The 23,503-nt window shown below is 42.5% G+C and overlaps 1 protein-coding gene across 1 annotated transcript in view; it reads right to left on the reverse strand.

Annotated features, from left to right (window-relative positions):
• The window catches only part of LOC124595906 (sialin-like), a 71,600-nt gene extending 48,729 nt beyond the window's left edge, over nt 1-22,871 (reverse strand). Inside the window, exons 1-2 of the mRNA XM_047134817.1 lie at nt 22,750-22,871; nt 3,948-4,153 (exon numbers count right to left, since the gene is read on the reverse strand). Of these exons, the coding sequence (XP_046990773.1) occupies nt 3,948-4,153; nt 22,750-22,792 (249 nt within the window). The 5' untranslated portion in view covers nt 22,793-22,871. The remainder of the gene's footprint in view (nt 1-3,947; nt 4,154-22,749) is intronic.
• Nucleotides 22,872-23,503: the final 632 nt, after the last annotated feature.

Below are 23,503 nucleotides of genomic sequence, written 5' to 3' on the forward strand. Positions count from 1 at the left end.
TCTGGCAGTGGACAAAAGCACGGTGAGTCGTTGGGCAAAGCGTGTGTCATCATCGCCGCAAGGTCAAGCAAGACTGTCTGATCTCCCGCGTGCGGGCCGGCCGTGCACAGCTGTGACTCCTGCAATGGCAGAGCGTGCGAACACACTTGTTCGAAATGATCGACGGATCACCATCAAACAACTCAGTGCTCAACTTGACATCTCTGTTGGTAGTGCTGTCACAATTGTTTACCAGTTGGGATATTCAAAGGTTTGTTCCCGCTGGGTCCCTCGTTGTCTAACCGAACACCATAAAGAGCAAAGGAGAACCATCTGTGCGGAATTGCTTGCTCGTCATGTGGCTGAGGGTGACAATTTCTTGTCAAAGATTGTTACAGGCGATGAAACATGGGTTCATCACTTCGAACCTGAAACAAAACGGCAATCAATGGAGTGGCGCCACACCCACTCCCCTACTAAGAAAGTTTAAAGCCATACCCTCAGCCGGTAAAGTCATGGTTACAGTCTTCTGGGACGCTGAAGGGGTTATTCTGTTCGATGTCCTTCCCCATGGTCAAACGATCAACTCTGAAGTGTATTGTGCTACTCTTCAGAAATTGAAGACACGACTTCAGCGTGTTTGTAGGCACAAAAATCTGAACGAACTTCTCCTTCTTCATGACAACGCAAGACCTCACACAAGTCTTCGCACCTGAGAGGAGCTCACAAAACTTCAGTGGACTGTTCTTCCTCATGCACCCTACAGCCCCGATCTCGCACCGTCGGATTTCCATATGTTTGGCCCAATGAAGGACGCAATCCGTGGGAGGCACTACGCGGATGATGAAGAAGTTATTGATGCAGTACGACGTTGGCTCCGACATCGACCAGTGGAATGGTACCGTGCAGGCATACAGGCCCTCATTTCAAGGTGGCGTAAGGCCGTAGCATTGAATGGAGATTACGTTGAAAAATAGTGTTGTGTAGCTAAAAGATTGGGGAATAACCTGGTGTATTTCAATGCTGAATAAAACAACCCCTGTTTCAGAAAAAAAATGTGTTGCATTACTTATTGAACTGCCCTCGTACATCCATACTCCGCAAGCCACCTGACGGTGTGTGGCGGAAGGTACCTTGAGTACCTCTATCGGTTCTCCCTTCTACTCCAGTCTCGTATTGTTAGTGGAAAGAAAGATTGTCGGTGTGCCTGTTTGTGATCTCTAATATCTCTGATTTTATCCTCATGGTCTCTTCGCGAGATATACGTAGGAGGGAGCAATGTACTGCTTGACTCCTCGGTGAAGGTACGTTCTCGAAGCTTCAACAAAAGCCCGTACCGAGCTACTGAGCGTCTCTCTTGCAGAATTTTCCGCTGGAGTTTAGATCATCTCCATAACGCTTTCGCCATTACTAAATGATCCTGTAACGAAGCGCGCTGCTCTTCGTTGGATCTTCTCTATCTCTTCTATCAACCCCATCTGGTACGGATCTCACACTGGTGAGCAATACTCAAGCAGTGGGCGAACAAGTGTACTGTAACCTACTTCCTTTGTCTCCGGATTGCATTTCCTTAGGATTCTTCCAGTGAATCTCAGTCTGGCATCTGCTTCACCAACGATTAATGTTATATGGTCATTCCATTTTAAATCACTCCTAACGCGTACTCCCATATAATTTATGGAATTAACTGCTTCCAGTTGCTGACCTGCTATATTGTAGCTAAATGATAAAGGATCTTTCTATGTATTCGCAGTACATTACACTTGTCTACATTGAGATTCAATTGCCATTCCCTGCACCCTGCGTCAATCCGTTGCAGATTCTCCTGCACTTCAGTACAATTTTCCATTGTTACAACCTCTCGATATACTACAGCATCATCCGCAAAAAGCCTCTGTGAACTTCCGATGTTATCCAGTCAGACACAGTGTTTACTGTACATGCTCCCTGGGCGACTCGGACTCCGCCTAGCGCGACCTATCCGTAGTCCTTGTCCATGTGCTCCATGCTCGCTAACTTTAGATTTCTGCTGGAGGTCGAATATAAATGTGCATCCACACTGAAGTTTGGGGATTCATTTCTGATCGAGAGGAATCGATTACATGACTGCATGGTGTCTGTACTTTCGGACATGTCCGAAAGAACAGATACTACACATTCTTATAATTATAGTCTTTCCTGGGGTAGGTTCTACTATGTGCTTGGGCAGTCACAGATTGGAATACTATCTCCAGAATTATAAATCAAAAAGCCATCTACTACAAAATACTAACAAACTTTTCCTCCAACCCCTTATGTTGTGTTCGTTTTTTTCTTAAATTGCAGTAAATCATGCGTTCTCCATTTCTTCAAAAGCCTATGTATATAGTTCTAACTTTTTTCTTCTTATGTAAAAGTATACATTTAAAAAATTCACTCTTTCACTAAATTATTATACATTTCTCACTGTAAGAGAATTTTTAAAAATGTTATTGTCAAAGAAAAGAAATTTCTTTTTAAAATTGTTTTTAATTCAACAATATTGAAATATTGTCAAGTACTAAAAGGCTAGCAACCTCTGGTCTTTCGAAGGTGACTTACAAAAATGAGTTGAAACTAATTACATTTATTGTAAAACAATGATTTCAACAATATTTTTACTAAAATACTACGAACTTAAAATATGTATATCTATGTGTACTCTCTCACGTCAGCGCATTATGAGCGGTCATCCACCGTGTAAATGAGAGCACCTAGATCAGATGAGGAGCACGTGATAAATGAAACGTAGGCCTACATAATAAATGTTAGCGAGAGGGTCAAGTCATCATCGATGAATGTACGAGTAGAGAAAATGGGAAAAGCTGCTGATTACAGTGATTTTAGAAATGCTTAGATTGTGATGCAAGTACGAGTGACTGAACAGAATAAGTGAAACTCTTCGTACAATTAAGCACATCAGCTAGCATCCAAGCAAGGTAAACAAATTACAGAGAAGCCATTAGAAAATTGCAAGAGGTTGAACGTATCATTGAAAAATGTGGATTTCTGGGGCTAGACCAGTCTATAAAGTAGAATTTTCGTTTGTCAGTGGTTGAAATGGAGCACGAAATCTATCGCACATAGGTTGAACGTGAGTTCGACAGCACACAACTAGCATCTGTGCTTTTGTTGATACCATTAAGATAGTAGGAAGCATAGATACATTGCGATTCGGCCGCAGAATGAAGGAAACTAACTGCCTGATCTTATGTCGAAGATCATATCGACACACGCTATCTTCCAGCAGAATTCCTCCTCGAGATATATATCACAGGACCGAAATAGGCTGAAGGCGGCAGTATTACGCCAGGAGGACATTCACATGGAAATCCTTGGTACTCACGGTTGCAAGAGATACTTCAAAGAATGCAAGCACCTGACAATTTTTGCATCATCTCGTGATAGATGTGCTACACAAAAGCCGTTATACTTTCCAGCAGGGCTTATGTCAATATCACAGGGCTTCCAATTAAAGAATTCGAGTTGTGTTATGGCCTCCCAGTCCAAATTTGGAGAATAACAGAGATGATCTTCTGTTTATTTACAGAATTGCATCGCTTGCGCGGAGAATTGAACACCACATACTCCTAGCCTACCGTGAACTTGCAGTAGCCGTGCTACGACAAACGGCACGCTTTTACGTATTAGAGACCAACGCCATATGAAGCGGATGGTGATACGTTGTAGCTTGCTGTCGTATGATCACATTATACATTTGTACTTATATGTTTCGTTTTGAGGTTCATAGGTATCATACTTTTCAACATTATTAAGGAGAAAAGTTAAATTTTGAAAAGATAAAAAACCAGCAGTGTTATCGTACAAAACATCGCCTGATTTTATTGGAATACTAAACACTTTGATTGGAATTCGTATCAATTGCGCTAAGCGATATCGGCGAATGAGGTTTTTAGGGACTGAAAAAAAAACGTGTTGTTAGTTCCCACCTGAGTTGTATTGCCATCTCCGGCGTTGCTCTCCGTTGCTGGACAAGCATCTATCGTCCCGTCATCACTGCTGACAGAGCTGGTATTTGTTTTGACCATAGCGACGATGGCAACTGACAGATTCACCTTCAGCGTGTACTGCACACATAGGCCGAAAAACGCCAAAATCGCCACAATGTAGCGAGCAGGAATGAGGTCTTTGCATCCTAAAGAACAGGCATTAAGTTGAAATTGCGGTTGTATGATTATTATATGCAACACAAAGTGAAACACTTCCAGTGATAACTATGACATTACATTTTGTCAGATATATGTAAGAACGGCTGTCGGTTCTATATCTAGTGCAAGATTTTCAAAACTCAGAGACACAAACAACAGCTCGCACACGTCAGCTAATTTGGCGTAGTTTTAAGAAACTGTAGCTCATTTATTGAGCTATGGACGTTCACTGCTCTTATCTGAGATTAATTATTCCTAAGTAAAGAGTCAGCGATGAAAAAGATCTCTTATCTTTACATTTTATGTTAAAATGGCGAAAAAATCGTCTGTGGCAAATTATATACAGTTAATCCCTTTTTAATAATATTGCTGACAGCATTTGAAATCTTAGGCAATAAAGTGAACCAAAATAATAGGATAAGATGAATACTTGACTCATAGATTAAGTGAGCATATGTCAAATAAAGTATTCTATTCACTGTACCTTTATTCTTTGTCCAGCTCAACTCGATATGTATATAGCTAATGTACTGAAGGGTTCGACAATAAGAAATAACTTTCAGTTCAAACAGTCAAAGTGTACAACAAAACACAGTATCTGAAAACTGAGTAATCTGTGGAAGTAAGCCATAAGAATGACTTCAGCGTAAGGTAAAGTATGATCTGAATACAAGTTCTGTATTATTAAGTTGGAGTGAAAGTGTCTGTCTAAATTAGAGGATTCCATTTAACAGAGCACAAAACACAATGTGGCAGAACATCAGATAAATAAGATACTTGAGTATCCACAGTAGAAACCCAGAAATGCGAAGTAAATAATTTAATAAAACTGTAGGTGAACCTGCAAATGTTTAACACCACTATGAAAAGGTTAGAGGAATTATCGTTACAAAATATTTGGTCGACATCGCAAATAGACTATGTAATGTAAGTAGATGCGCAAAATCGTGCTATGCATAAGAATGAATACCGTCAGTATTGATTTTTTATCTGAACTTCAAAAGCAAGACAGAATTGGTCCCGGCCACACCAGAGAAAACGGGAACAGAGATGCAAGGAAATTGGCAAGTACTGCACTTGCACGAATCATGGGGATGCAGCAACACAACTCAGTTTCTCTAGAGAAATGAGAAACCTATGCAAATGCAGTAATCAACATAAAGTACGCCCACACCGAATGCAGAGCGATTTGGCGATAGGATCACACTGGCCAACTCGATCCACTGGCTGTCGGGCCGAGGATGCGAGAGTTTCGGTCGTGCGCGATGTATTTGGACGCTGTTTCAGGGAGCGTTCACGCGCAGTGTTGGAGTGTGGTTTCAGCGGGTGTGTATATTTGCGTTGTTTGTGGGCGGTGTTGTTATTTAGTTGCCAAAATGAATACTCAGTGGAACCGCAAATAAATGAAACAACTCATAGAATTCTACAGAGAAAAATGGAACCTTTTGGACAATAAAAAGCATTTAAAAAACAAAATAAGAAGTTGACAAATGTTATTGGGTCCAAAGTCGACGAAGTGAAGAACTAAATGACTTTCTTATTGTGTTATTCGACCATTAACGAAGAGCTATGCATGTGTTTGCTGCAAAATACATCCAGAAGCGCAACTTTTTCTGCCACTCACCCTCCTCAACCCAATCCTACTGTGCAACAAGATTGTAAATCTTCATGCTGTTCGAGCTAATCTCTAATCCCGCCACAAAAAGCTCCAGATCATTCTTCTACTGTCGTCCATATCCAAGAATGAAGTGTTATTCTGAAATATCACTCTAACTCACGCAACTAGCTGCATTCTGCAACTCTAAGAGTCTCACTCATTTTAATCTATCATATTGCAGCACTTGGCAAATGCTTTAGTGTCTTAAAATTTTCCTATTGTAATTGAAGACTATGGCTTCACGAACTGCATAACCAGTAATATCGTGAATTCTTATATTAATATTACGAAAATCAAATCTAACAAATGCACGTTCGGCATGCGCGGTCATATTGGTAACAAAATAAACAAGTAATCACAATTGTTACTATAGGTTATCTGTCTTGATCTGACTGCAATCTGATTAAAAATAATTACATCAGACGCGTTTCGCTTCTATTTACAAAGCATCTTCTGCGGTTACTGGTATTTCTTTACATAGTCTGCTCCTTACCCTCTTGGTAGCAGTGGTTGGTGTCGACTGGCTTCGTTTCACATCTGCACTTGGCAGTTTTTGGTATTCTGAGTTATGCCTTGTGCTGCGTTGTAAGTATAGATACAAATAGTGCAACACAAGGAATAACGCAGAATACCAAAAACTGCCAATTGCAGATGTGAATTGAAGCCAGTCGACACCAGCTACCGCTAGCAAGAGGGGAAGGAGCAGATTATGTAAAGGAACACCAGTAACCGCAGAAGATGCTTTGTAAATAAAAGCGAAACGCGTCTGGTGTAACTCTTTTCAATCAGATTGCAGTCAGCTCAAGACAGATAACCTATAGTAACAGGTGTTAACAGCTGCTGCGGAAGATGGCCGCCGGCCGCAGTGGCCGAGCGGTTCTAGGCGCTTCAGTCTGGAACGGCAGGTTCGAATCCTGCCTCGGGCTTGGATGTGTGTGAAGTCCTTAGGTTAGATAGGTTTAAGTAGTTCTAAGTTCTAGGGGACTGATGACCTCAGATGTTAATTCCCATAGTGCTCAGAGCCTTTTTATTTAATATGGCCACGCAGACAAGAGTAACCACAATTTCTTGTAAAAGTAATCACAATTTCTTGTAAAGCACATATAAGACGGTAAAGAGTAATACTTTTAAAAAGGGTTTGGGTACACCACTGAGAGTTGTGCAAACATCACTAGCATTCGTTGCTGCAGTTGTAATGTTGCCATGCCCCACCATCCACCGTGTGCACGTAACTGGAACCAGCTGCCGACGGAGCACATTGAGACTCTAGAAAAACGAACAGCCGCAGTGCATGCAGTGTTCGGCTAGTGCTGATTTGATGTGTTTCGCCAGTCGCACGTAGAGTTAGTGCTGCGACACGGAAGTGCTAATTACCTCCCGGTTTCCCATGTGCACGAATGTGGCACGAAAGCGGCGATGTAGCCATGGATGCTTCAGCGGAAAATAAGAGACACTGCTTGAGTTGTAAAACTACCATAGGATACCACAAGTAAGCGTATCCTACGGTAGTTTTCCTAGCAGCTTTGGTCAGATAAGGTCGTTACCTGTAAGTTGGGCGTGTTGCATACTATCGGGCGTTACCTCTTAACGACCGATTTCCTTACGAATGCGATCGGTGTCTTACTAGATAGCTCTAAAGACTAGAAGTGCTGAACCGTCTAGAAACTTAGTGAGGATATATAATGGGCTGGGTAACCTACGGAACATTTTTGTTCTAGTTTGTTATCCTCCTGTCAGTTACTTAAGAAACAACAGTACTTATAGCAAAACTGAAATTGTCAATGTTTAATTAACATTTTATCAGAAAGTTGTTGATTCGCAACATGGAACAGAGGGATGATGCAATAAAAATAAAGAAAACAATACAGATTTATCATATAGTGCTAGAAAACACAATTTCCTTAACAAAAAAGCAAAATAAAAAAGTGCAAACCAAAAATATATCAACATCGCTTCAATACTTCAGCGAACTTATATTCAACCTGTTTCTGTTATTCATAAGCAACTTTCTCATTTATCAGTAATAACTGGAAACTTCTGCCGTTTATCATGATGAGGAACGTTCTATTGAGTACAAAATAACAACAATAATTATACAGGGTGTTACAAAAAGGTACGGCCAAACTTTCAGGAAACATTCCTCACACACAAATAAAAAAAAGATGTTATGTGGACATATGTCCGGAAACGCTTAATTTCCATGTTAGAGCTCATTTTAGTTTCGTCAGTATGACTGTACTTCCTCGATTCACCGCCAGTTGGCCCAATTGAAAGAAGGTAATGTTGACTTCGGTGCTTGTGTTGACATGCGACTCATTGCTCTACAGTACTAGCATCAAGCACATCAGTACGTAGCATCAACAGGTTAGTGTTCAACACGAACGTGGTTTTGCAGTCAGTGCAATGTTTACAAATGCAGAGTTGGCAGATGCCCATTTGATGTATGGATTAACACGGGGCAACAGCCGTGGCTTGGTATCGAGACAGATTTCCAGAAAGAAGGTGTCCCGACAGGAAGACGTTCGAAGCAATTGATCGGCGTGTTAGGGACCACGGATCATTCCAGCCTATGACTCGCGACTGGGGAAGACCTACAACGACGAGGACACCTGCAATGGACGAGGCAATTCTTCGTGCAGTTGGCGATAACCCTAATGTCAGCGTCAGAGAAGTTGCTGCTGTACAAGGTAACATTGACCACGTCACTGTGTGGAGAGTGCTGCGGGAGAACCAGTTGTTTCCGTACCATGTACAGCGTGTGCAGGCACTATCAGCAGCTGATTGGCCTCCACGGGTACACTTCTGCGAATGGTTCATCCAACAGTGTGTGAATCCTCATTTCAGTGCAAATGTTCTCTTTACGGATGAGGCTTCATTCCAACGTGATCAAATTGTAAATTTTCACAATTAACATGTGTGGGCTGACGAGAAATCGCACGCAATTGTGCAACCACGTCATCAACACAGATTTTCTGGGAACGTTTGGCAGGCATTGTTGGTGATGTCTTGATTGGGCCCCATGTTCTTCCACCTACGCTCAATGGAGCACGTTATCATGATTTCATACGGGATACTCTACCTGTGCTGCTAGAACATGTGCCTTTACAAGTACGACACAACATGTGGTTCATGCACGATGGAGCTCCTGCACATTTCAGTCGAAGTGTTCGTACGCTTCTCAACAATAGATTCGGTGACCGATGGATTGATAGAGGCGGACCAATTCCATGGCCTCCACCCTCTCCTGAGCTCAATCCTCTTGACTTTCATTTATGGGGGCATTTGAAAGCTCTTGTCTACGCAACCCCGGTACCAAATGTAGAGGCTCTTCGTGCTCATATTGTGGACGGCTGTGATACAATACGCCATTCTCCAGGGCTGCATCAACGCATCAGGGATTCCATGCGACGGAGGGTGGATGCATGTATCCTCTGTAACGGAGGACATTTTGAACATTTCCTGTAACAAAGTGTTTGAAGTCACGCTGGTACGTTCTGTTGCTGTGTGTTTCCATTCCATGATTAATGTGATTTGAAGAGAAGTAATAAAATGAGCTCTAACTTGGAAACTAAATGTTTCCGGACACATGTCCACATAACATATTTTCTTTCTTTGTGTGTGAGGAATGTTTCCTGAAAGTTTGGCCGTACCTTTTTGAAACACTCTGTATACATATATTTTTATGTTTGTGCACGTAAACTGTACTTGCATCAAAATCAGTTGCTTTGGTTACATGAAGGAGCAGAAGTTAACGATCAATTTATTTTTATTGCTTATGAAGTGCAATATATATTCTGTAAGGATATAGAATATAATGCATGCAAAATGCTGTGGCTGGTAGATGCGCAGATGGCAGGGCACGCCTCGGGAGGGTGCCAGTGGTGGAAATGCCGAGTGTTGGAGGGGAAGTACCATTCTAAACTGAAGCCTACACTCACATATTTTTTTTTAGTTTTAAGCAGGGCCCCTTCACTCCCACACTTGCATGGTGACCATTCAAAAAGATGTCACCTCTCCTTTGGCTAGTATCTAAAAAGAAATCCGCCGAATATGCAGCGATTTATTTTCGCCTGGTTCGTTAATCATTTGTGACTTTCAGAGAAGTGTCACGAGTGGGGAATTGTGAATGAAACCTACACATTTCTCTTGCTTCCATGTTAACATTTGCTTCTTTTGCCAGAGGAGCTTACACAGTCTCACGTCACTAACTTATTGTGCAGACGCAATTGCGAGAGAATTCTGAAACAGTGGTTTATTAAGCTTATTAAGCGAGGAATTGAGGAAAATTAAGGTCAATATCTTATGAAAAAGCACATCATCGAAACGTGGAATCACTTCACTTACGCTGTTCCAAAACTCATAGCGTTCTAGTTTCACAGGCTATTGATTGCCCTTAAAATTTACACTCTTTCATCGGAAAAGACTGTAATTAGTGTAATAACACCGCAGATAATGAACTTTTGCATAGTAACCATAGAGCAAAATATGCTTCTCTTTGTGTGCTATCATGAAATATGAGGAATGTTGTGGATATATCGCTCTGGCTTTATCACAGGCGCGGTGCGATCGCAAATGAACGTCCTACGTCAGATCAGTTTTCTCAAGATTGGTGACAGACAGAGACCTCCACCCAAGTCTATAGAAAAATTCAACATGTCAACTAAATTTCATACGTAGCAACATATTATACACTACTGACCATTAAAATTGCTACACCAAGAAGAAATGCAGATGATAAACGGGTATTCATTGGACATATATATTATACTACAACTGACATGAGATTACATTTTCACTCAATTTGGGTGGATAGATCCTAAGACATCAGTATCCAGAACAACCACCTCTGGCCGTAATAACGGCCTTGATACGCCTGGGCATTGAGTCAAACAGAGCTTCGATGGCGTGTACAGGTACAGCTGCCCATGCAGCTTCAACACGATGCCACAGTCCATCAAGAGTAGTGACTGGCGTATTGTGATGAGCCAGCTGCTCGGCCACCATTGACCAGACGTTTTCAATTGGTGAGAGATCCTGAGAATGTGCTGGCCAGGGCAGCAGTCGAACATTTTCTGTATCCACAAAGGCCCGTACAAGACCTGCAACATGCGGTCGTGCATTATCCTGCTGAAATGTAGGGTTTCGCAGGGATCGAATGAAGGGTAGAGCCACGGGTCGCAACACATCTGAAATGTGACGTCCACTGTTCAAAGTGCCGTCAATGCGAACAAGAGGTGAACGAGACGTGTAACCAATGGCACCCCATACCGTCAAGCCGGGTGATACGCCAGTATGACGATGACGAATACACGCTTCCAATGTGCGTTCACCGCGATGTCGCCAAACACGGATGCGACCATCATGATGCTCTAAACAAAACCTGGATTCATCCGAAAAAAATGACGTTTTGGCATTCGTTCACCCAGGTTCGTCGTTGAGTACACCATCGCAGGCGCTCCTGTCTGTGATGCAGCGTAAAGGGTAACCGCAGCCATGGTCTCCGAGCTGATAGTCCATGCTGCTGCAAACGTCGTCGAACTGTTCGTGCAGATGTTTGTTGTCTTGCAAACGTCCCCATCTGTTGACTCAGGGATCGAGACGTGGCTGCACGATCCGTTACAGTCATGCGGATAAGATGCCTGTTATCTCGACTGCTAATGATACAAGGCCGTTGGGATCCAGCACGGCGTTCCGTATTACCCTCCTGAACCCACCGATTCCATATTCTGCTAACAGTCATTGGATCTCGACAAGTGCAGGCAGCAATGTCGCGATAGGCTACAATCCGACCTTTATCAAAGTCGGAAACGTGATGGTACGCATTTCTCCTCCTTACACGAGGCATCACAACAACGTTTCACGAGGCAACGCCGGTCAACTGCTGTTTGTGTATGAGAAATCGGTTGGAAACTTTCCTCATGTCAGCAAGTTGTAGGTGTCGCCACCGGCGCCAAAATTGTGTGAATGCTCTCAAAAGCTAATCGTTTGCATATCACAGCATCTTGTTCCTGTCGGTTAAATTTCGCGTCTGTAGCACGTCATCTTCGTGGTGTAGCAATTTCAATGGGCAGTAGTGTATAAAGCTACAAGTAAAGAAAAAACGAAATTTTTTTACTAAGTAATTTCTGTAAAATGGTTTGAGAACGACTGCAGGGTATGCGTGTCGATTCCGTCATCGCCGCTCGGCCGAAAGGTGGCAGTCGCTTGTCGGCATCCCCTTCAGAAGAAACGGGCGATTTCGCTCAGCGCTTTGGATGAAAACTGGTGACTGCGCATCGGCCACGGTATCCTGCGCAACTTATACACATTAGATTAACAATGAATGATATGTGGTTCGAATTATGTGGGGGAAAAAAACAATGAGAAGTCTCTGTTTCCATTTTCTCTCTTACATATTTATTCATGTTTCTTCCCTACCATTTCTACTTGTACTACCGGTAAGCCCACGGTTTACTGCGTCATTCATGTAGTGCACCAAAAGCAGCGTATTGTTAGTAGAGCGCAACTCTAGACACTACAAACTGATTAAACGCCTCAGTATGGACAGATAGGAGTCCTTCAAATTGCCGATGGGTTGGCTGCCTGTGAGCCCAATTCAATAGGGCCGTCTGTTCGCCAGCTAGTGGATCCTCAAGACCCGGGCTCAGCAATGTAAACAAGCAGCCGTTACGGAACTGTCATTCGGTACGGATGTGACGTGCACCACCAAGAGTAGTAAGTCGTCTGTGATCAGAAAGTAATTCGTGTAAACTGAGAGTGACACATCTGGGCTCGCGCTACATGCAGTAGTAATGTTCTTTCTCTGCAGCGTATCCAGCTGTCGGCTTGGCGTCGATCTTTAGTTTCTACATGCTATTTGATTAACGGCTTTATCCTCCCTAGTTAGTTTCAATACAAGACGCTTATGGTATCTAGTTTTTTCTGCGGTATATGGAGCATCTTGATGCAGTTTCCACAACTGTAGTGTCACTTTGGACGAAATACCAGGGCCAACTGAACTTTTCTTTCTATTTTAAAAACCACGACCGGTTTCGAGCACCACGCCGTTAACCAGAGGTATATGTCATGCGTTCTGAGAGAACACAGAACGATTCGTTTAGATAACTGAATGTTTGTGTCGTTACATTATCATAATGAACTTATTGAGAGAGTTGTCCAATTTTAAAGCACTTCTCCTTGTTCAACTAGTGGAGAAACGGGCTTTCGACGATACTGAATGTGGCCAAAGCCATGAAGCGTGTCATTGTGTGATTAAATATAGACTGCTAGGTTACTAACAATCGTTCTCGTTAGGAATAAAATCCACAGAGATTGCCTCTGTTGAAACAACTCTTCAGGAACGTTACTGCCGGGTCTACGAAAATTTTAAAACATCATATCTGGTTTGCTTCACAGTAAAATTAATATTTCAACTAGCATTTCCGAGAGTTAAAAGTTTATTTCACATTTTTACTATGATTTCCTCCCTCAGATCATATAGCCTGCAATGATTTCCATTAAACAGAAAGCTGCCCGCGCGACTGCTACGGTCGCAGGTTCGAATCCTGCCTCGGGCATGGATGTATGTGATGTCCTTAGGTTAGTTAGGTTTAAGTAGTTCAAAGTTCTAGAGGACTGTTGACCTCAGATGTTAAGTCCCATAGTGCTCAGAGCCATTTGAACCATTTGAACCAGAAAGCTGCAGATGAACAAGTGAATTTGTTTACAAGATAAGAAACACAGACGTGATTTAGAAACGACAGTTAGGGAAGTACAGATTCTGGGCTGACATTCAAGAACTTGTACAGGTCAACAAATTTTTATCTGCTGCTTCCTCTCATTTAATCATGTCTTCTACGTATTTATTTAATCCAATCAGTTTTTTATTTCTTGGAGTAAATTATTAAAAAAATCTTTATTTGGCATCTAGAAGCTTTGCAGAACTGTATGTATAGGAAGTTTAAGGCACTCCTGTCCTTTTAGTTATTTTTATTGTGTGATTATTGTTACGAATAAATAAAATGTTACGCGTTTCTATACTTATTACAACTATAAAAGGGCCTCTAGTTCACTAAACTGCTGTAAGACAAACTGAACGAAAAACTTGTAACCTATTCGAAATATGTTCTTGTGCACACAAAATTCAGAATTTACCCTACTTCTACTACGAAACCTAAGCTTCTGTAGTGTTGTTATGCACTTATGAGGCATTGCTCGCTGCTTTCGTTTTATTTTGGGAACGAATTCCATTGGAAAATCTAGAGAGAGTTGCACTTCAGTTATCAACGTATTCCGCATACATAACATTTATTCTGAAGTGACTGATAGGAACACAAGAGTATATCTCGGGTAAAAGTTCATCAGTCAAATAATGATTGATGTTTCGTCGATATTTGTGATAGATTTACTTGAAGAGCCGATACAAAAGGTAGATACATAATCTGAATGACTCGGTGGGATTTTGAGACGAATTAACTTTAAAGACAACTGTTTGATTGGCTGTAGTATACATCTGGCATTGAAAACTATAACACAATGAGGGTGAAATATAACAAACTTAAAACTGGCATGAACTGTACGACATGCTTCCATATGCAAGTGGTATGCATTCCAGCGCAACTGCAAGAGTAATGTCGTCTGTAGTCCGTGTAAAGGGTGTAACGGATCGAAGTGCAGATATTTTTGTATGTGTGCCTTAATATGTACGACCGATGACCACGCTGTCTGGTCTCTTTCCCCAAACAACCAACCAACCTTAATATGTACACACGTCAGTGTGTTGGTAATTTTTTTCTCTGCATCGAGTAGTCATCACACAAACACGTCACACAATGCTTTCTGCAAGGTCGTACCTGCACCAGTATAGATCAACCATTTTGAGTCCACACGTTCACATGTACCTGGAGGTACTAACCAACCTAAGAACATACGACTTGTAATAGTGGTAATGACAAGTTTGTAAATGACGTTAATACTGTTGTAACGTTGTACACTACACTGTACTCAGCCACTAATAAAAATATCTGCACTTACATCCGTTACACTCCGTATAAAAACCGTTGCCCCGACCAGCTTTTTTCCATATTTGTTACCCACTGAAAATATCTGGTTTTTAGAAATCGCATTTGAATGTTGGTTGTTTGTGAGAAGCTCAAGGAGAAACATATACCTGGAATTTGACACCGGCAGGATCGCGACCTATCAAGACTCTGGTTTATCGTTCCACGATATTGCTGTTCGCGTTGGTCGAGATTTCGCAGCTGTCATGCGAATATAGGAGCGATGGGGTCAAGAGGGTCATACAGGGTCTCAACGGCCACACGCCGCTAGCGCCCAAGAGGACAGACTCAATGTTCACTCGGCCATGCAGGATCGCACAACCCCTTCTACATCTGCATATTTATCTACATACATACTCCATAAGCCACCACATGGTGCGTGGCAGAGGGTACCATGTTTCCCTTCCTGTTCCTCTTCCAAACAGAGGGAGGGAAAATGACTATCTATATGCCTCTGTACAAGCCCTAATTTCTCTCTTTTTTTTTTTTCTTCGTGGTCCTCATGCGAAATGTACATTGGCAGCTGTTGGAATTTTCTCTATAGCATTCCACAAAGAGAACGTCGCCATCAGGGATTCCCTTTTGAATCTCCTAAAGCATCTCCATAACACTTGCGTGTTGTTCGAACCTCTCGGTAACAAATTTAGTGGGCCACCTCTGAATTGCTTCGATGTCTCCCTTTAACCCGACCTGGTGCGGATCCCAAACGCTCGAGCAGTACTCAAGAATGGGTCGACTAATGTTCTATATGCGGACTTCTTTACAGATACACTTTTCTAAAACTGTCCTAATAAACCGAAATCGACCATTCACCTTCCCCACTACAATCCTCACATGTTCGTCCCCCTTCATATTGCTGTCCAGCGTTACGCCCAGATATTAAATGGATCTGACTGTGCCAAGCAGGACACTACTAATGCTGTTTTCGATCACACCAGCTAGAAATTTTGTCTAAATCATCTTGTGTCCTCCTGCAGTAATGGAAGGATGACACCTTCCCGTACGCCACGACACCATCAGCAAATAACAGCAGATTACTGCTGACCCTCTATACAGAGAATGAAATGATATATAGAAACCTATTCCGTATGCTCGTACCTTCGTTAACAGCCTGCAGTGGGGCACCGTGTCAAGCACTTTTCGGAAATATAGGAATATGGAATCTGCCTCTTGCCCTTTACTCATACCTTTAGTCAAGAAATGGACTTGTTTACAGCGAGACATGTGTCCATGTGGACCATGTGACGACGTTTGGAGCACCACAGACTGACTGCAACCACTGCTGCAGTTGGCAGTTCCCCTTGACAGGACAGTAAAGACGGCTGCAGCGACAGTAAAGCGCTCAACGACAATACTGGACACATGGCAGGCCTGTCGTACTGTCTTCAGGCGAGTACAGGTTCTCCGTACAGCTTCACGATGGACGGATCCATATGTCGAGGGTTTGAAGAGAATGAACGTTGCCAGATTTTACTTCGTCGTCATATGGGTCTGACCCCTGGCGTGATGGAACGGGGTGTCACTTGGTATACAAGACAATCATCACTGGTTTACATAGTGGGTAATTTGGAGAATAGCCACTACACTTTTGAAGCGTTAAAGCTGGATACTGTGCTGTATATTCAAGGTCTTTCAACACGATAACGCAAGACCGCAAGCTACCCGTGCTGTCACGGCCTACTTCAATACACAGGGTGTACGATTTTTACCCTAGCCAATACTGTCTCCAGGTCTGTCACCCACCGAAAACATCTGTTTAGCCATGGGTTGCTGAGAGATTGGAATGCCACCACTCGCTAGGATCTGTGACGAGCTCTGGCACAGAAGTGAAGCACAACAGAATGACAAACCCATCTATGCCATCCAAGCTCAGTTTGCTTTGGTGCCTAGCCGGGTCAGAGACGTTGTTTGTGCCAGAGGTCGCAGCTCTGTGCGCTAAAATTCGCAACACGTGTGATATCATCTATCGATACTACCCCACAGGCGTCAGAGTTGTCAACGGAACTGCAGGTTTCTGTCAGACGCCAACAGCGATCGTTCGGGGTCTGGCAGGCCCAATGGAACATGCATGCTGAGCCACGCCTCCAGCGCCTCTGGACTATAAGCGTCCTCTGCTGCCACAATAGAGGGCGCTGGTGATCCTTATTGCTAGTGTAATAGCTGGACTTATTTCTTGCTGCTTATTTGTAATGAGACTTCATACGCTTGAAGAAATACAAGTTATGTAAATCTTTCGACTGTTATGTTACCTTGTTCACTAATCATTTATACTCCTGTCCAGCTTTCCTACAATTGCAGTTGCGGTACCTCTCTGTAGCCCACCTCTCCTTACCGTTGTGTACAAATATACAACACCATGTATACTTCCAAGTCGTCTAGTAATTTAGTCATGTATCCTTTCTGCTCTACTGCATACACACAATAAGGAGAATACTGTTATTCGCTTTCATTCCTGGTGTCGAAATTTTGATGACCAATGTAGATAAATTAACAACCCAACGGCAGGCTAAAGATTAATGTCATGAACGATAGTATGCTGAAACATTTACATCATTTACGACAACCAGTTCTATTAGCACCAACGTCGTTAGCAAATAACAAAACAGCTACAGAATGTCCTATCAAAATAGTATGCGTGATGTTAATTAAATCACGGAAAGTTTCGAAATTACGGGTACAAAAAAAGCCTTGATATAAAATATCTTTAAATTAAGCATATATGTACGTATTGTAGGGGAGACCAGGGCGGAACGGACTACCAGAATATAAGGGCCTCGTTAGTCTTTAGTCTCATTTCGTCTATATGTGTTATAGTGTGCTGAAATTGACACGTGTCTTATGTCTATTGTGGCTTAGTAAGGTTGCTACATTCGTCGCGCACCAGTTACATAGTCTGCCTATAAAATTGAGCGAATTACCTGATCTCTCTTAACTTACTGGACCGTTTCCAACTAAGCAAATCTCTCATAGTTTTTTCTTCACAATCAATGTTGAGTCCACCTAAATCAGGATGTGTTTAGCTATGTTCGTGTACATTGCAGTTGGAGAAAAATTGTTTATGGTGGTCACTGACTATTTTCTCAATAGATACGCTTTGGAGTGGAACGGTCTACTGGTATAGTCCGTTCCGCCCAGGTCACTTTTTATTTGACGGACTCTTCCCCATGTTTTGTCTTTGTCGTTGGCAGCCGGTACGTCATTGTGTACGTAAAACGGAGATACAAAACTGGTCCGCGAAAAACATTCATCCATCAACAACTCCACAGCGTCAAGTTTCCCTACTTTTAGCCCGGAAAATGTTACGCCAATAGCCAGAGTTACACCAAGGCAGAAACGAATGACACGAAAGAGAGGTAAGACCGCTGTTCTCGCATCATCTCCCTATACGAGTGGTCTACAAGAAGCGGCCAAAAAATCTTCGGAAGCTGAAGAAGCTAAAAACGATAGAGCAAAGATCTGGCTGCTAGCTCTAGAAAAAGAAAGTGAAAGGACAAGAAAAAGGCTTTCCATCGAAGAAGTAGAAGACAAAAGAAAAAGAAACTGACTCTAGAGAAAATGAAAATTCGAAGACTACAAAGATGTACCATGCATACATTGCAAGGAATTATATTACACTTCAGCTGAGGTTTGGACTGCATGTCATAAGATCACGCAGTGCTCACGTAACTTGTGTGCTGGCACAGATAGTGAGGGCGATGAAGACCAGATTATTTGTAAGACATCTCATCGAAGAAAATAAATAGAAAACCAGGGTCCATTCCACCCTGCATGCGGGGCGGATAGGAGTTAATGATACACTCTAAGTTTATTGATATAACAAACGAAATATATTCTTTTATGCTATCTTCATTTGCAAATTATATTACAAATATGTTCGTATAAACGGTTCCTAATTTTTCTAAAATATTTTTTCATCGTTGAGATCTCAAATATTTGCTTCAAACGTTAGTCGGGCCGTTCCGCCCTGGTCTCCCCTATGTGTTCACAGTAGATGCATCGTGTACCAGTGAGAAACACTTTTGTAGACGTGACTGTTTCTCTAATGAACTAACTGCTACTATCGCATATGTATGCAGGAAAAGTAAACTGAGTTAGGAATAAGTGCCATTTACGTTGAAACCACAGTTTTACACGGCACCGACACATTAATGTGACCACCTGTAAGAAGCCTGAATTACCACTTTTGCTGCGCGGGATGTGCAGGACGAGAGTTAATGGGGTTCTGGAAGATATCGACAGGGATGTGGAGCCATGCCGACTCCACTGTCGCGGCCAGCTGCGTTTGGTTTCTCAGTTGAGGCCACTGTGGCCGAGCGGTTCTAGGCGCTTCAGTCCGGAACCGAGCTGCTGCTATGGTCGCAGGTTCGAATCCTACCTCGGGCATGTATGTGTGTGCTATCCTTAGGTTAGTTAGGTTTAAGTAGTTCTAAGTCTAGGGGACTGATGACCTCAGATGTTAAGTCCCATAGTGCTTAGAGCCATTTGAACCATTTGAACCACGAACAGTCCCATCGAGATCGTCCCACAGATTCTCGATTGGGTTTAAATCCTGGGAATTTGGTGACCAGAGGAGTACGGCAATCACTTCTTGGGGCTCTTCGAACCGCACGTGTACACTACGAGCTGTGTGACACTTAGCATTCTTCTGCTGGTAGATGCCATGGTGCCGAGGAAAAATAAACTGCATGTAGAGGTGCACATGTCCCCAAGGATTTGTATTGATCCATTTTGCATCCCAGAATGACGAGATAACCCAGGGAAAGGCAACGAAAACATTCCCCAGACCTTATCGCTCCCTCGTCCCGCCTGGACCTTTCCGATGGTTGGTCCAGGGCCGCACACACCACCGGCCATCTGTCCGACGAATTATGAAACGCATATCATCTGAAAAGTCCGCCGGCTTCCACTCAGTGGACGTCCAGTTGTGATACTGACGTGCAAATTCCAGCATTTGTTGCCGATGAACAGCAGTTAGTTTGGGTCCATGAACCAGGTGCCAGCTGCGAAAGCCCATACGCAGGAACGTTCACTGAACGGTCGTTGGTAGCTCCTTGGTTCACCTGGGAGATTAGTTGCTCGACAGTTGAACCTCTATTCGCTTGTACACACGTCCACAGCCGTCGTTCGCCCCTGTCGTCTTATGCCCGTGGTGCACAGTTCAAATGGCTATGAGCACTACGGGACTTAATATCTGAGGTCCCCTAGAACTTAGAACTACTTAAACCTAACTAACCTAAGGACAACACACACACCCATGCCCGAGGCAGGATTCGAACCTTTGACCGTAGCAGTCGCCTGATTCCAGACTGAAGCGCCTAGAACCGCTCGGTCACAGCAGCCAGCGGCGCACAGTTGTCTCGCCATCGGCGTCATTTTGACATGTCCGTTATGCTTTAATCATGGCGGCATGCGAACAGTTTACAAACTTTGCCATTTCGGAAATGCTTCCACCCTTGGCCTGAAAGCCAATGATCATCACAGTTCGGGCGTCAGATAAATCGCTCTGTTTCTGCTCTGCGACATACTTTTCATATCCCACATTAGCAGTGCTGCCACTCTCCGTCTGTGAGTGGTTATTGCACGTTGACGTCGAACGTTGTCAGTGGTAACATTAATGTGAATGGACCATGCCTTTGCGAGTGATATGGATTTTTAACAGCTACATGAGCAACTGGAGTAAGCTTCGCTGAGGCGCCGTACGTGAAAGGCGAAAATGTTAAACGTCTCTGGGGCCCTGTCTCAGCAGATGGCTGAATAATAATCTATTTTCGTGGAAGGTGAGGCGTTAAACGATATAGGGTGTAGAAAAATTTCTGCTACCAGTCACAATAAAAGGTTATTTATTTGTCACACGACCGGTTTCGGGCTTGCGCCCATCATCAGGTGTTTATACATTCACGTACATGTTTATATTGCTGGAGATCACTGTATAAATACAAAAAAACTATTTGCTAGTGACTAAACAGATACAAGTGTGACAATTGTAAGTGGCAAGGCAGTGATCTCCAGTAATATAAACATGTACGTGAATGTATAAACACCTGAGGATGGGCGCAAGCCCGAAACCGGTCGTGTGTCAAATAGATAACCTTTTATTGTGACTGGTACCGGAAATTTTTCTACACCCTATAAGGGAACAGTATCAACTATTTGCCGATGTTGCAAAACGAGTACTGAGAGAGATCCAAGCAACCATAAAATAGGCTTTCTAATTGGTCACAGGACATTCAAATACTCTGCGCGCACTTGTAATGTTGTCTGTGTAGACGTTTTATGATAAATCTTACATTATTGGGACTCTACAACTTTCTCACTTAACACGTCTCACTATCGTATCCGAATGTCTATAGCTTTTTTAAGGTACCGAAAGTAAAAGTATTTCATAGCTAAGCGGATACGAGGTCGTCATATAAAAGGAAAGAATCGTATGGTCAGGACTTTGCTGGCTATGTCATAAGCCGACTATTTAAAAATGATTTTAGTAAGAAGTACACAGCGTGAGCCGCGTAAAACATAACATCCCTTTTGTTTCGTGAAAAGTTCAAGTTATCGAAACGAGGTTTTCAGCAAATGATAGTACGCAGAGGGTCACATAATGTTGCTAATCCTCCTACGCCTTGTACCAATCGAGATACTGAAGCAGGTTTTTCTACGGACCGATGGCCCTAGCAATCTGGCCCCTTCAATCCCACAAACCAACCAAACAGCTTTTTGTTTATGTAAACGTGCCGGTGGACTTTTTAACGAATTCGAACTCACATGAAAAAACGAGTATATTTTTAATTTTGTTGTTGAAATTCCGTGCCAAAGTATCCTAGTAACGTGCTAGAAATGAAAGCCAAGAAGGCAGTCATCGGCTACTGCAGTGTAAACACCGAGAAGAGGAGCTCTGGTACTTAGTTGTTGTATCAAAAGTTTCGACTCTTTGAAAAAAAAAAATCACTTAAACATGAAGACGTACACATATCTGGAATAGTCTTCCTAATCCACATCTGTTACGCATGAAGTTAACATATAGTAGTTTCATTTATAACAATCGTAGACGATCCTGTATCAATGTCGTACACGAGGAAATAGCAGTGTAGTCCTATCTTCTTTATGCGTAATATAACAGTGGAGCCTGACATTAGACCGCATTTGACTGTATTTACACCCGAATAACTGATTCCGGACCTCTTGACTTTCAATTTTAGCACATTTCAGAAATACTTTTGCAAAAAGTTTCAACGCCAACATCAACAAGCGTTATAACATTGTACTCTTATTTTCAAGTGCTTTAGAATACCCTTAAAAATACATCAGTCCATAGCAAACATACTGCTTTCATGTCTCGGTTGACACAAGAGTTAGAAGTATTAAAAACGCAACAACATCTCCAGCCTCTCCACCCTAACATCATATACCGAAAACCTTCTTTCGATATCGAAATAAAATGGGTACTACGTCTTACGCGACTCACCCTGTGCACGAATAAGGCCAAGGAAAATGTTTATATTACAAATCAGATCTCTTTAATGCCTGTAAAGTGTGAGATCCATGGTTGTGGCAGTGTAGTGTTTTCAAGTAATGTCATGTGGAATGTCTTGGTAACGCAATGGAACTTTATGCAAATTAGCCTCTCGTCTCAGTTTGATTATGAACTTGCTGTTTTCAAGCGTGAATAGAGAAATAAGTTGATTGAGTCGCTAGTAATTCTTTGCAGGCAGATTTTCTGATATCCAGAGTAGATAAAAGCACTCACGAAATATAGCGGAACTGGCGGAACTTCGAAAGCACAATAGTAGAGTTCCACAACCATATATAGCCCCTTAGCTGAATAGCACAGTAATTTTCTTAACGAGAGTGCTTATAACTGTTGCTAGAATACTATCCACGCCATGTTCCTCACCTTTGCGACCAGGGCGAGCTGCAGTTCCAGTGTCGACGGTCATTTTCACGTGCTGTGGTGCAGCGGCTGCAAGGGGTAAGACAACGTCCGTCTATTTTCCTACCAGCCGTTGCACTGAAGGCTCTCGCTACGACGGTTAGGTAGATTTCTCAAGCAAATCAATTAACAAGATATCACAGGGATAAAGTAACCGATAAATAGAATGCAGTGTTTTCTTATCTTTTTATCTCTCAAAGACACTTGAACGGGGTTTTTCAGTAGCAATTACAGTCATTTTGACGTGCACGGGAGGAGAATTGACAGTTAAATTTTATGTGATAATTTTCGCATCCGTTAGATAAACACGAGGCTACCGAAGGTTTTTTCGTATTGTGTGTCGCAATTTCGGGTTCCTGAATGAACCTCTGCTATTTGAATATTGTTTCAAATTGTATGCAGGGTATCTTGGCAATAAACTAATGGAAAAAAGACTCATGTTTCTGATGTAATTACCTTTTTGGTTAGAAGTTTTAATGCGTGAGATATTTATTGAATTTCTGAAGACCTCTACGCCAGCGTCGTTTGTTGTGTGAACTATACCTATGTGATATTCGAGATTTTACCTAAGTTTTCATTTTATCACTGCATGTGTTATCAAAAGGGGCGTGTGCATATAGTACACATACCACACGTTACCGGCCGTCGGCGGATCCGTAAAGTACTGCCTAATATTTCGGGGGAATATTAAGCGTAATCATTTTTCAGTTGTAGGGAT

The sequence above is a fragment of the Schistocerca americana genome, chromosome 2, assembly GCF_021461395.2.
Source record: "Schistocerca americana isolate TAMUIC-IGC-003095 chromosome 2, iqSchAmer2.1, whole genome shotgun sequence".
In the NCBI taxonomy this organism is placed as follows: Eukaryota; Metazoa; Arthropoda; class Insecta; order Orthoptera; family Acrididae; genus Schistocerca; species Schistocerca americana.